The sequence below is a fragment of the Salvelinus namaycush genome, chromosome 11 (genome assembly GCF_016432855.1).
Source record: "Salvelinus namaycush isolate Seneca chromosome 11, SaNama_1.0, whole genome shotgun sequence".
NCBI lineage: Eukaryota > Metazoa > Chordata > Actinopteri > Salmoniformes > Salmonidae > Salvelinus > Salvelinus namaycush.
Window position 1 is genome coordinate 4571146 of NC_052317.1, and position 13466 is coordinate 4584611.

Consider the following 13466-nt stretch of genomic DNA (forward strand, 5'->3'; position numbering starts at 1 on the left):
TGGCAAAGGTTCATCACATTGTTTATAGTTTGTGGCATCACAAGTCTTCACTTAGACACCTGCCCCATTCATTCAAAACACTGTATTCTCACTCTACAAACATAACATAGCAGGTGAAAAAAACTGCCGGGGGAGGTTACAGTGTTTTCCACAAGTACATACAGTACTAGTCAAAAGTTTGGACACATCTACTCATTCAAGGGTTTTCTTTATTTTTACATTGTAGAATAGTAATGAAGACATCAAAACTATGAAATAACACATATGGAATCATGTAGTAACCAAAAAAGTGTTAAACAAATCAAAATATATTTTATATTTGAGATTCTTCAAAGTAGCCACCCTTTGCCTTGATGACAGCTTTGCACACACTTGGCATTCTCTCAACCATCTTCATGAGGTAGTCACCAGGAATGCATTTCAATTAACATGTGTGCCTTGTTAATTTGTGGAATTTCTTTCCTTCTTAATGCATTTGAGCAAATCAGTTGTGTTGTGACAAGGTAGGGGGGTATACAGAAGATAGCTCTATTTTGGTAAAATACCAAGTCCATATTATGGCAAGAACAGCTCAAATAAGGAAAGAGAAACAACAGTCCATCATTACTTTAAGACATGAAGGTCAGTTAATACAGAACATTTCAAGAACTTTGAAAGTTTCTTCAAGTGGAATCGCAAAAACCATCAAGCCCTATGATGAAACTGGGTCTCATGAGGACCGCCACAGGAAAAGAAGACCCAGAGTTACCTCTGCTGCAGAGGATAAGTTCATTCGAGTTATCATCCTCAGAAATTGCAGCTCAAATAATTGCTTCACAGAGTTCAAGTAACAGACACATCTCAACATCAACTGTTCACAGGAGACTGTGTGAATCAGGCCTTCAGGGTTGAATCACTGCAACGAAACCACTACTAAAGGACACCAATAAGAAGAAGAGACTTGCCTTGGGCCAAGAAACACAAGTAATTTACATTAGACCGGTGGAAATTTGTCCTTTGGTCTGGAGACCAAATTGGAGATTTTTGGTTACAACCGCCATGTCTTTGTGAGACGCGGTGTGGGTGAATGGATGATCTCCGCATGTGTATTTCCCACTGTAAATAAAGCATGGAGGAGGAGGTGTAATGGTGTGGGGATGCTTTGCTGGTGACACTGTCTGTGATTTATTTAGAATTCAAGGCACACTTAACCAGCATGGCTACCACAGCACTCTGCAGCGATACGCCATCTCATCTGGTTTGCACTTAGTGGAACTATCATTTGTTTTTCAACAGGACAATGACCCAACACACCTCCAGGCTGTGTAAGGACTATTTTACCAAGAAGGAGAGTGATAGAGTGCTGCATCAGATGACCTGGCCTCCACAATCCCCTGACCTCAACTAAATTGAGATGGTTTGGGATGAGTCGGACTGCAGAGTGAAGGAAAAGCAGCCAACAAGTGCTCAGCATATGTGGGAACTCCTTCAAGACTGTTGGAAAAGCATTCCAGGTGAAGCTGGTTGATATAATGCCAAGAGTGTGCAAAGCTGTCAACAAGACAAAGGGTGGCTATTTGAAGAATCTCAAATACAAAATATATTTTGATCTGTTTAACACTTTTTGCATTACTGTCACGCCTACTCCAGCTCTTCCCCCCTGGTGCTCGAGGGCACCAGGCTCCCCAGCATTATGCACTCCTGCCACCATCATTACGCACAACTGCCGTCCCCCGTCACACGCATCAGCGATTATTGGACTCACCTGGACTCAATCAGGTGAGTCCTGGTGATTATTGGACTCACCCCGCTCTGTTCCCAACTTCAGCATTGACTGTCATACTGTATGTCCTTTTTTACCCGTGTGCTGACGATGTTCCTGTCTTGTTCCGATTAAATGTTTGACTCCCCGTACCTGCTTCTCGACATCAGCGTCGGTCCATACAGTTACTACATGATTCCATATGTGTTATTTCATAGTTTTGATGTCATCACTATTATTCTACAATGTAGAAAATAGTAAAAATAAAGAAAATCTTGAAGGAGTAGGGGTTCTAAAACGTTTGTGTATATATAGAGTCGTGGCCAAAAGTTTTGAGAATGACACAAATATTAATTTTCACAAAGTCTGCTGCCTCAGTTTGTATGATGGCAATTTGCATATATTCCAGAATGTTATGAAGAGTAATCAGATGAATTGCAAAGTCCCTCTTTGCCATGCAAATGAACTGAATCCCCAAAAAACATTTCCACTGCATTTCAGCCCTGCCACAAAAGGACCAGCTGACATCATGTCAGTGATTCTCTCGTTAACACAGGTGTGAGTGTTGACGAGGACAAGGTTGGAGATCACTCTGTCATGCTGATTGAGTTCGAATAACAGACTGGAAGTTTCAAAAGGAGGGCGTTGCATGGAATCATTGTTCTTCCTCTGTCAACCGTGGTTACCTGCAAGGAAACACGTGCCGTCATCATTGCTTTGCACAAAAAGGACTTCACAGGCAAGGATATTGCTGCCAGTAAGATTGCACCTAAATCAACCATTTATCGGATCATCAAGAACTTCAAGGAGAGCGGTTCAATTGTTGTGAAGAAGGCTTCAGGGCGCCCAAGAAAGTCCAGCAAGCGCCAGGACCATCTCCTAAAGTTGATTCAGCCGTGGGATCGGGGCACCACCAGTACAGAGCTTGCTCAGGAATGGCAGCAGGCAGGTGTGAGTGCATCTGCACGCACAGTGAGCAAAGACTTTTTTCTGGTGTCCTTTGACAGCTCATTGGTCTTGGCCATAGTGGAGTTTGGAGTGTGACTGTTTGAGGTTGTGGACAGGTGTCTTTTATACTGATAACAAGTTCAAACAGGTGCCATTAATACAGGTAACGAGTGGAGGACAGAGGAGCCTCTTAAAGAAGAAGTTACAGGTCTGTGAGAGCCAGAAATCTTGCTTGTTTGTAGGTGACCAAATACTTATTTTCCACCATAATTTGCAAATTAATTCATTAAAAATCCTACAATGTGATTTTCTGGAATTTCTTTTCTCATTTTGTCTGTCATAGTTGAAGTGTACCTATGATGAAAATTACAGGCCTCTCTCATCTTTTTAAGTGGGAGAACTTGCACAATTGGTGGCTGACTAAATACTTTTTTGCCCCACTGTATATACAGTTGAAGTCAGAAGATTACCTACACCTTAGCCAACTACATTTAAACTCAGTTTTTCACAATTCCTGACATTTAATCCTAGTAAAAAGTTAGGATCACCACTTTATTTCAAGAATGTGAAATGTCAGAATAATAGTAGAGAGAATTATTTATTTCAGCTTTTATTTATTTCATCACATTCCCAGTGGGTCAGAAGTTTACATTGTGGCGTACAGCAGGTCAGCCACCAGGAGGAGACTCGTCGAGGCCTGGTGACAGACGGAGTATACATCACGAGGCGATGGCTCCATCTGCTGGACGAAGGGCTCTCCGGCCAGGACTAAATGGGGCTGATTGGGAGCTGGTGAATAATCATGGGCTGATTGCTCACCAGCTGTGCAAGGCCCATAAAGCTGCCAGAACGGCAGCACTCAACGGGACTCAACATACACTCAATTAGTATTTGGTAGCGTAGCCTTTAAATTGTTTATCTTGGGTCAAACGTTTAGGGTAGCCTTCCACAAGCTTCCCACAATAAGTTGGGTGAACATGCCTGTTCAATGAACCATAAACAATTAATGAACATGCACCTGTAGAACGGTTGTTAAGACACTAATAGCTTACATATGGTAGGCAATTAAGGTCACAGTTATGAAAACTTAGGACACTAAAGAGGCCTTTCTACTGACTCTGAAAAACACCAAAAGAAAGATGCCCAGGGTCCCTGCTCATCTGCGTGAACATGCCTTAGGCATGCTGCAAGGAGGCATGAGGACTGAAGATGTGGCCAGGGCAATAAATTGCAATGTTCGTACTGCAATGTTCGTGTTACACGTGAGACGCCTAAGACAGCACTACAGGGACACAGGACGGACAGCTGATCGTCCTCGTAGTGGCAGACCACGTGTAACAACACCTGCACAGGATCGGTACATCCGAACATCACACCTGCGGGACAGGTACAGGATGGAAACAACAACTGCCCGAGTTACACCAGGAACGCACAATCCCTCCATTAGTGCTCGGACTGTCCGCAACAGGCTGAGAGAGGCTGGACTGAGGGCTTGTAGGCCTGTTGTAAGGCAGGTCCTCATCAGACATCATCGACAACAATGTCACCTATGGGGAAAAAACCCACCGTCGCTGGACCAGACAGGACTGGCAAAAAGTGCTCTTCACTGACGAGTCGCGGTTTTGTCTCACCAGGGGTGATGGTCGGATTCGCGTTTATCATCGAAGGAATGAGCGTTACACCGAGGCCTGTACTCTGGAGCGGGGTCGATTTGGAGGTGGAGGGTCCGTCATGGTCTGGGGCGGTGTGTCATAGCATCATCGGACTGAGCTTGTTGTCATTGCAGGCAATCTCAACGCTGTGCGTTACAGGGAAGACATCCTCCTCCCTCATGTGGTACCCTTCCTGCAGGCTCCTCCTGACCTGACCCTCCAGCATGACAATGCCACCAGCCATACTGCTTGATCTGTGCGTGATTTCCTGCAAGACAGGAATGTCAGTGTAATGCCATGGCCAGCGAAGAGCCCCCGGATCTCAATCCCATTGAGCACGTCTGGGACCTGTTGGATCTGAGGGTGAGGGATAGGGCCATTCCCCCCATAAATGTCCGGGAGCTTGCAGGTGCCTTGATGGAAGAGTGGGGTAACATCTCACAGCAAGAACTGGCAAATCTGGTGCAGTCCATGAGGAGGAGATGCACTGCAGTACTTAATGCAGCTGGTGGCCACACCAGATATGGACTGTTACTTTTGATTTTGATCCCCCCCTTTGTTCAGGAACACGTTATTCCATTTCTGTCAGTCACATGTCTGTGGAACTTGTTCAGTTTTAGTCTCAGTTGTTGAATCTTGTTAAGTTTGCTGAAAATAAACACAGTTGACAGTGAGAGGATGTTTCTTTTTTTGCTGAGTTTATATTGAAGCGTCCATCAGTGTAACTGTCTGCATCATTTCCAATCACCCATATATGTTTGGGTAAATATATATATATATATTAGTGCTTTCGGAAAGTATTCAGACCCCTTGACTTTTTCCACATTTTGTTAGGTTACAGCCTTATTCTAAAATGGATTAAATCATTTTTACCCTTCATCAATATTCACACAATACCTCATAATGACAAAGCTAAAACAGGTTTTTGGAAAATCTGTATTTTCCAGACACTTTATTCAGACACTTTACTCAGTACTCTATTGAAGCATCTTGGGCAGCGATTACAGCATTGAGTCTTCTTGGGTATGACGCTACAAGCTTGGCACACCTGCACTTGGGGAGTTTCTCCCATTCTTCTCTGCAGATCCTCTCAAGCTTTGTCAGGTTGGATGGGGAGTGTTGCGGCATAGCTATTTTCAGGTCTCTCCAGAGATGTTCAATCGGGGAAGTCTGGGCTCTGGCTGGGCCACTCAAGGACATTCAGAGACTTGTCCCGAAACGACTCCTGCATTGTCTTGGCTGTGTGCTTTGGGTTGTTGTCCTGTTGGAAGGTGAACCGTCGCCCTAGTCATAGGTCCTTAGTACAAGCTCTGGAGAAGGTTTTCATCGAGGATCTCTATGTACTTTGCTCCGTTCATCTTCCCATCGATCCTGACTAGTCTCCCAGTCCCTGAAGCTGAAAAACATCCCTATCATCTAATGCTGCCACCACCATGCTTCACCGTAGGGATGGTGTCAGGTTTCCTCCAGACGTGACGCTTGGCATTCAGGTCAAAGAGTTCAATCTTGTTTTCTCAAAACAGAGAATCTTGTTTCTCATGGTCTGAGAGTCCTTTAGGTGCCTTTTGGGAAAACTCCAAGCGGGCTGTCATGTGCCTTTTACTGAAGAGTGGCTTCCACCTGATTGGTGGAGTGCTGCAGAGATGGTTGTTCTTCTGGAACGTTCTCCCATCTCCACAGAGAAACCCTGTAGCTCTGTCAGAGTGACCATCAGGTTCTTGGCCACCTGCCTGACCAAGGCCCTTCTCCCCCGATTGCTCAGTTTAGCCATTTAAGAATGATGGAGGCCACTGTGTTCTTTGGGGACCTTCAGTGCTGCAGAAATATTTTGGTACCCTTCCCCACATCCGTGCCTTGACACAATCCTGTCTCGGAGCTCTACGGATAATTCCTTCGACCTCATGGATTTGTTTTTGCTCTGACATGCATTGTCAACTATGGGACCTTACATAGACAGGTGTGTGCCTTTCCAAATCATGTGCAATCAATTACATTTTCCACAGGTGGACTCCAATCAAGTTGTAGAAACATGTCAAGGATGATCAATGGCAACAGGATGCACCTAAACTCAATTTCGAGTCTGGGTAAGGGGATAGGGTGTTCGGAATTAGCTTTGTTTGGTTGCATGCCAATTCTCCACCCTTGCAAACTTTCTCGTATGGATTTAACAATGTTGGAAATTCACTCCTGCTAACACCAATCATATGCTTTTAACCTTTTAGGAGCACTAGATTTATAGGTAATTACTAATAATGTTTACATTACTTATTTTATTGATTTCCCATTCTTTTATAAGTCAGAACACAAAAAAAGTGTCTCTGGCTCCAACCAGTGGCTGGCTGCGTCATTACAATCCATTTTTTCATCTCTTTGCCACGTCAAAGGGGCGGACCTTAGAAAAGCAGCTTGCGACATAGACATGACACAGACATTGCTGGATTCCTATTGAGCAGGCGGTTCTAAATATACTGTAACTTTTATAGCTGTACGATAAAGAACTTGACCTACACAAAGCCGAAAATAAGTAAAGATGTAATTTTGTGCGGAAGTAAAACATTTTTTCAACGTTTTACAATTAGCCCCCGCCCCCCATAGGTCCACAGACAATCGCCATCACACTGCACACGGCCCTATCCCATCTGGACAAGAGGAATACCTATTTAAGAATGTTGTTCATTGACTATAGCTCAGCATTCAACACCATAGTACCCTCCAAGCTCATCATTAAGCTTGAGGCCCTGGGTCTTAATCCCGCCCTGTGCAATTGGGTCCAGGACTTCCTGACAGGCTGCCTCCAGGTGGTGAAGGTAGGAAACAACATCTCCACTTCGCTGATCCTCAACACTGGGGCCCCACAAGCGTGCATGCTCAGCCCCCTCCTGTACTCCCTGTTCACCCATGACTGCGTGGCCATGCACGCCACCAACTCAATCATCAAGTTTACAGATGACACAACAGTAGTGGGCTTGATTACCAATAACAACGAGACAGCCTATAGGGAGGAGGTGAGGGCACTCGGAGTGCGGTGTCAGGAAAACATCCTCTCACTCAACGTCAACAAAACAAAGGAGATGATCGTGGACTTCAGGAAACAGCAGAGGGAGCACCCCTCTATCCACATCGACGAGACAGCAGTAGAGAAGGTGGAACGTTTTAAGTTCCTCAGTGTGCACATCACGGACAAACCAAAATGGTCCACCCACACAGACAGTGTGTTGAAGAAGGCGCAACATCCGAACAATACAATTTGAAATGGCCAAAATGTTGATTTAGACGTTTGCAAATTTCACACATTTTGACGATCACTAATGTCATAATAGTTTGGGTAAAGTAATAAAGTAGTTGAAATATTTTGGGTAAATTGTCATAAAACTGATAGTAACTATATATAGAAATATTACAAAGTATGAAAATGCTTGTTCATTCACATCATGAATTCACTATGATATTTGTATATGGATTATTATACTTTTACTATGTACTGGACCATATCAAAACAAAAAGCTTTCTGGGGTGGGGGGGACAGTACTACATTGTTCAGAATATCACCTTCTTGCTAGACTGGAAAAGTGTGTTGTGTGCTTAAAATCCTCATATGAGGTCGGTAGGACACTTGCCTCGGTGGCAGCCGAGCTTCCCTTGAGGTCCCGGGAGACAAAGAGGTTGACGATAGGCCTGCTGATTCTCTGCATGGCCAGGATCAGGGCCAGGGGCCACCAGAAACTCAGCATCTTCTTGATGGTAGCGTCCCCCTGCGGGCGATAGGGAAAGAGGGAGGGAGGCATGGGAGAAAGTGATGCATTCCCAAATGCAACTGTGCAATAATGTAATTCCATTATAACTAAATGTCCATTTCATGGAGGACAATAAAGTTATATTCTATTGTAACTAAAGTTCCATCATATGGTGGAATATTAAGTCATATTATATTGTAACTAAAGTTCTATCTCTGGTACCCTGTCTATATAGCCAAGTTACTGGTACCCTTTATTTGTCACATACCTGTGTTTAGCAGATGTTATTGCAGGTGTAACGAAATGCTTGTGTTTCTAGCTCCAACAGTGCAGTACTATCTAACAGGTATACAGTATCTCTTGTTGTTTAAGATAAGTGTTGACAGAGAGCGCTGCCTCGCTTCTCGTCCTTAGGAAACTTTGCAGCAATTCGTTTTTTTATGTATTATTTCTTACATTGTTAGCCCAGAAAATCTTAAGTGTTATTACACACAGCCGGGAAGACCTATTGGATATCAGAGCGGCGTCAACTGACCAGCACTATGACCAGGAGTATGACTTTCCCGAGGGAGATCCTTTGTCCGAACCACCCAAAAACAACGCCGCCGGAGAAGAGGTAGACAGAGCGGTCTTCTGGTCAGACTTCAGAGGTGGGCACACCACCCACCGCTTCCAAGTATATTACTTGATAATGTCCAGTCTCTCGATAACAAGGTAGACGAAATTAGGGAAAGGGTTGCTTTCCATAGAGACATCAGGGATTGAAACATACTCTTTTTCACGGAAACATGGCTCTCTCTGGATATGCTGTCGGAGTCGGTACAGCCACCTGGATTCTTTGTGAGTCGCGATGACAGGAATAAATATCTCTCCGGGAAGAAGGGCAGGGCTGTATGTTTCATGATTAACGACTCATGGTGTAATTGTAACAACATACAGGAACTCAAGTCCTTTTGTTCACCTGACCTAGAATTCCTCAAAATCAAATGCCGACTGTATTATCTCCCAAGGGAATTCTCCTCTGTTATAGTCACAGCCATGTATATCCACCCTCAAGCCGATAACACGACGGCCCTCTATGAACTTCAATGGACTTAATGCAAACTGGAAACCATATATCCTGAGGCTACATTTATTATAGCTGGGGATTTTAACAAAGCAAATTTGAGAATAAGGCTACCTAAATTCAATCAGCATACTGACTGTAGTACTCGCTCTGGAAAAACTCTGGATCACTACTACTCTATCTTCCGCGATGCATACAAGGCCCTCCCCTGCTCTCGTTTTGGCAAATCTGACCGCGACTCTATTTTGCTCCTCTCTTCCGAAAGGCAGAAACTCAAACAAGATGTACCCGTGCTGAGGAATATTCAACGCTGGTCTGACCAATCGGAATCCACGGTTCAAGATTGTTTTGATCACATGGACTGGGACATGTTCTGGGTAGAGAATAATATCAACGTATACGCTGATTCGGTGAGTGAGTTTATAAGTAAGTGCATAGGAGATGTTGTACCTACTGTGACTATTAAAACCTACCCTAACCAGAAACCGTGGATAGATGGCGACATTTGCGCAAAACTGAAAGCACGAACCACCGCATTTAACCATGGAAAGGTGACTGGGAATATGTCCGAATACAAACAGTGTAGTTATTCTCTCCTCAAGGCAATCAAACAAGCGAAATGTCAGTATAGAGACAAAGTGGAGTCACAATTCAACAGCTTAGACAAGAGACGTACAGTGGTTCGTCCTTTGAAAGTTGCAGCGTTCTGCGGCGCAGCTTGCATGGTGCCGCAGAATTCTATGGCATGTTATTTAAGTGTGAACCACTGGTACCAGTAATGCTAGTTAGTGCTAGTTTGACCACCAGAGGGCATCTTTGAGAAGCATTTGATAGCCTTCAATAGTGGCAATACGAGAGAATTTAAAACCTGTTTTTGTAAGAACATAGTATATGGGACTGATTTTAAGAAATGTTGCTTAACATTATGGGGTTTCTATTCCAAGAAAAAAACGAAAAACCCTCTGGGTTAGGCTGTCCTTGTAAATAAGAATGTGTTCTTAACTGACTTCTAGTTAAATAAAGGTTACACTAAGAGCATAACATTTCTACACCCTAATTTTCTAATTCTAGTCTAACCAATACCCAAAATCTCATTGATTTATCAAGACCAGTCCCCATGCTTGTCTCAGAGCAGAGCGAAATGGTGCTACAATAGTTGTAGGCTATTGCTTCAAATCCTATTGCTTCTAACTTCAATATGCTCTTTAAATAAATAAGACCTACACCAATTTTAAAAGTACATTACTCAACACTAGTGAGACTCATGTCGCCTACTGTAGGCCTACAGTATATTGAAAAATATGATGTGATTCTCCACCAATAATTACATATAGAGGATTGGAGGATTCTAAATTAAAACCAAAAGCCAACTCATGGGTCTCCCGGTGGCGGCCAGCATGGGTATCTGTAGCAACGCAAAGTATTAAAATACGGAGAGGTGTTGGTAAAGGTATATTGTCTTGCTAATAGCCCATAATGGGCTATTATAATACTGTACATGTTGTCCAGGTCAGGAAAACCAAAACATTTATTTATTAAAGACTATCAGAAAGAATTTTGGTACTTATTTATTTTGATCCAAAGCCGTGAATGAGTGAGTAACTTAGCTTTATGCAGGTGCCAGGCTATATGACTAACATCAACTTGATAATATATAATGATATTTTGGAGGTTATATCATTTTCAAAAAAATGAAAGAGAGCGATTGTAATCTGAATAAAGGCCAAAATAATATTTGTAAAGGCCAAAACATGTATTTCTGTTTTTAGAGGGAGAGAAACGCTGGGCCAATTGTTAGCCCTGCTAATAGCCATAATGGCGATGTACAACGTGACCGTGTGTGTTTGAAAGAGTATTTTCCAGTAAGCAATAATTTGTACTGTTCTGTAGTTTCGACAGAATGATTCATCTGACAAACAAAGAACTTCGCGTCCTGTAGGCCCAGATCAAAGCTGGCGAGACATTCAATGATGTCATCTTCACAGACGAATCAACCGTGGCCCTTGAGCAATTTGCTCAAAATTGCTACAGGAAAAAAAGGAAAAAGGTTAATCAAGCAGAGTCCCAATCATCCGCTCAAACTCCATGTGTGGGGAGCAATTTTCTCACCAGGGACCAGGCCCATATTTGATTTTTGATGGTAAGTTTTGCCATTTACAAATCAAAAGGTACATAAAATATTGTAGCCTACACCGCACGGACTGCTATGTGTTACACAATTCACTGTTGCCTCCTTTTTCAGGTATCATGGCTCTAGATTTCTTTGAGGAAGAAATCAAGTGAAAAGCTGGACCCTATGTCAGAGAGGTGTTTCTGGGACCACATCGTTTCTTTCAAGGTAGGATTAGAGAAATATTTTGTTACGTTTAGGCCTATGTACATGTATATTTCTAGTATTGTACCTAATGTTGGCTGTTAGGCTAAATTTATTTTTTCCTTATCCAAATGCAGACAATGACCCAAAACACACTGCCACACGGGTTTGCATTGCAAATGAGGGCATAAACTGGGTCAAGACGCCAGCAGAGTAAGTAGACCTTTATGTAGTAAAATAAAGGTTAAATAAAAATACATAAATAAAAGACCTACGACACCTACGGCAGGCCTACAGTATATCTATTTTTTACATCTCTACATGTAGGTCTCCTGATTTAAACCCGATCAAACTTGTTTGGCATCACCTGAAAACATTCATCTGTAACTCTGCCAAGCCTACAAGCGAAGATGAACTGGTCAAGGCCATCAGGACATTTTGGCTAGAGAAATTGACGACACTACAATGCAACAAATACACTGATCATCTCAACAAGGTTTTACCCGTAGTCGTGGAGCTGGGTGGAAGTGCAACTAAAATGTAGTTTAAATAACCATCTGCATTTTTAATGTCTTTTTTCTAGTTATTTCATTGATGAAGAAATACTGTACTGCTGTTTTGAGTTAGAAATGTAACACTTCAGAGTACTTAAGCATCGAATACATTGCAGGTGGGGGGTGTTCACACCTACAGTAGCCGGGCTACAAAGAGTCTATTGTCCTGCTAATCGGGCTACAAGTGTTTGAAAACCTGTTTTCAAAATGCCACCATCTGTCCATCACTACTGTAAATAAAAACACACTATCTTGTTTACATTCTTTATTGTAACTACAATGTCACAAATAATTTGTATCTACCTTTCCAATTACTTTCAGAGTTTGGGATTCATTTGATTAATATTATGGTGTTTCTTTTCCAAGAAAAACCCTCTGGGTTTCCGTTAGGATGGAACGGAAAATAGGGTGCTGTAGAATGTGATGGTTGGGAGTACAGTACTGGGCTATTTAGCTAAAGAATCCCCGTGTCGCGCGGACACGATCGGGGTTCAATTCCCCGACAGGGAGGAAGGAGTAGGCTGTCCTTGTAAATAAGAATTTGTTCTTAACTTCTTATGGCTGGGGGCATAAGTAGCTTGGATGAATAAGGTCCCCAGAGGTGCCCAGAGTAAACTGCCTGCTCCTCAGTTCCAGTTGCTAATATATGCATATTATTAGTACATTTGGATAGAAAACACTCTGAAGTTTCTAAAACTGTTTGAATGATGTCTGTGAGTATAACAGAACTCATATGGCAGGCAAAAACCTGAGAAGAAATCCAACCTGGAAGTGGGAAATCTGAGGTTGGTTGATTTTCAACTCAGCCCCAGTGGGATATTGGTCATGTTGCACTTCCTAAGGCTTCCACTAGATGTCAACCGTCTTCAGAAACTTGTTTGAGGCTTCTACTGTAAAGGGGGGCTGAATGAGAGGGGATTGAGTCAGAGGTCTGGCAGAGTGCCAGGAGCAGGTCACGTGCTTTCACATGAGAGGTAGCTCCCGTTTCATTGGCTTTTTCTGAAGACAAAGGAATTCTCCGGTTGGAACATTATTGAAGATTTATGTTAAAAACATCCTAAAGATTGATTCTATACATCGTTTGACATGTTTCTACGGACGGTAACGGAACTTTTTGACATTTCGTCTGCAACTAGTGAACGCGCTTCGTGAGTTTTGATTTGTTTACCAAATGCGCTAACAAAAGTAGCTATTTGGACATAAATGATGGACATTATCGAACAAATCAAACATTTATTGTGGAACTGGGATTCCTGGGAGTGCATTCAGATGAAGACCATCAAAGGTAAGTGAATATTTATAATGTTATTTCTGACTTCTGTTGACTGTACAACATGGCGGATATCTTTTTGTCTTGATTGGGCTCTGAGCGCCGACCTCAGATTATTGCATGGTTTGCTTTTTCCGTAAAGCTTTTTTGAAATCTGACACAGCGGTTGCATTAAGGAGAAGTGGAT

The 13466-nt window shown here is 42.8% G+C and overlaps 1 protein-coding gene across 1 annotated transcript in view; it reads right to left on the minus strand.

The window, feature by feature from the left end:
• The window catches only part of ankhb (ANKH inorganic pyrophosphate transport regulator b), a 73803-nt gene that overhangs the window by 12034 nt on the left and 48303 nt on the right, over positions 1–13466 (minus strand). Inside the window, exon 6 of the mRNA XM_039003325.1 lies at positions 7959–8093. Coding sequence (XP_038859253.1) covers positions 7959–8093 — 135 coding nt within the window. The remainder of the gene's footprint in view (positions 1–7958; positions 8094–13466) is intronic.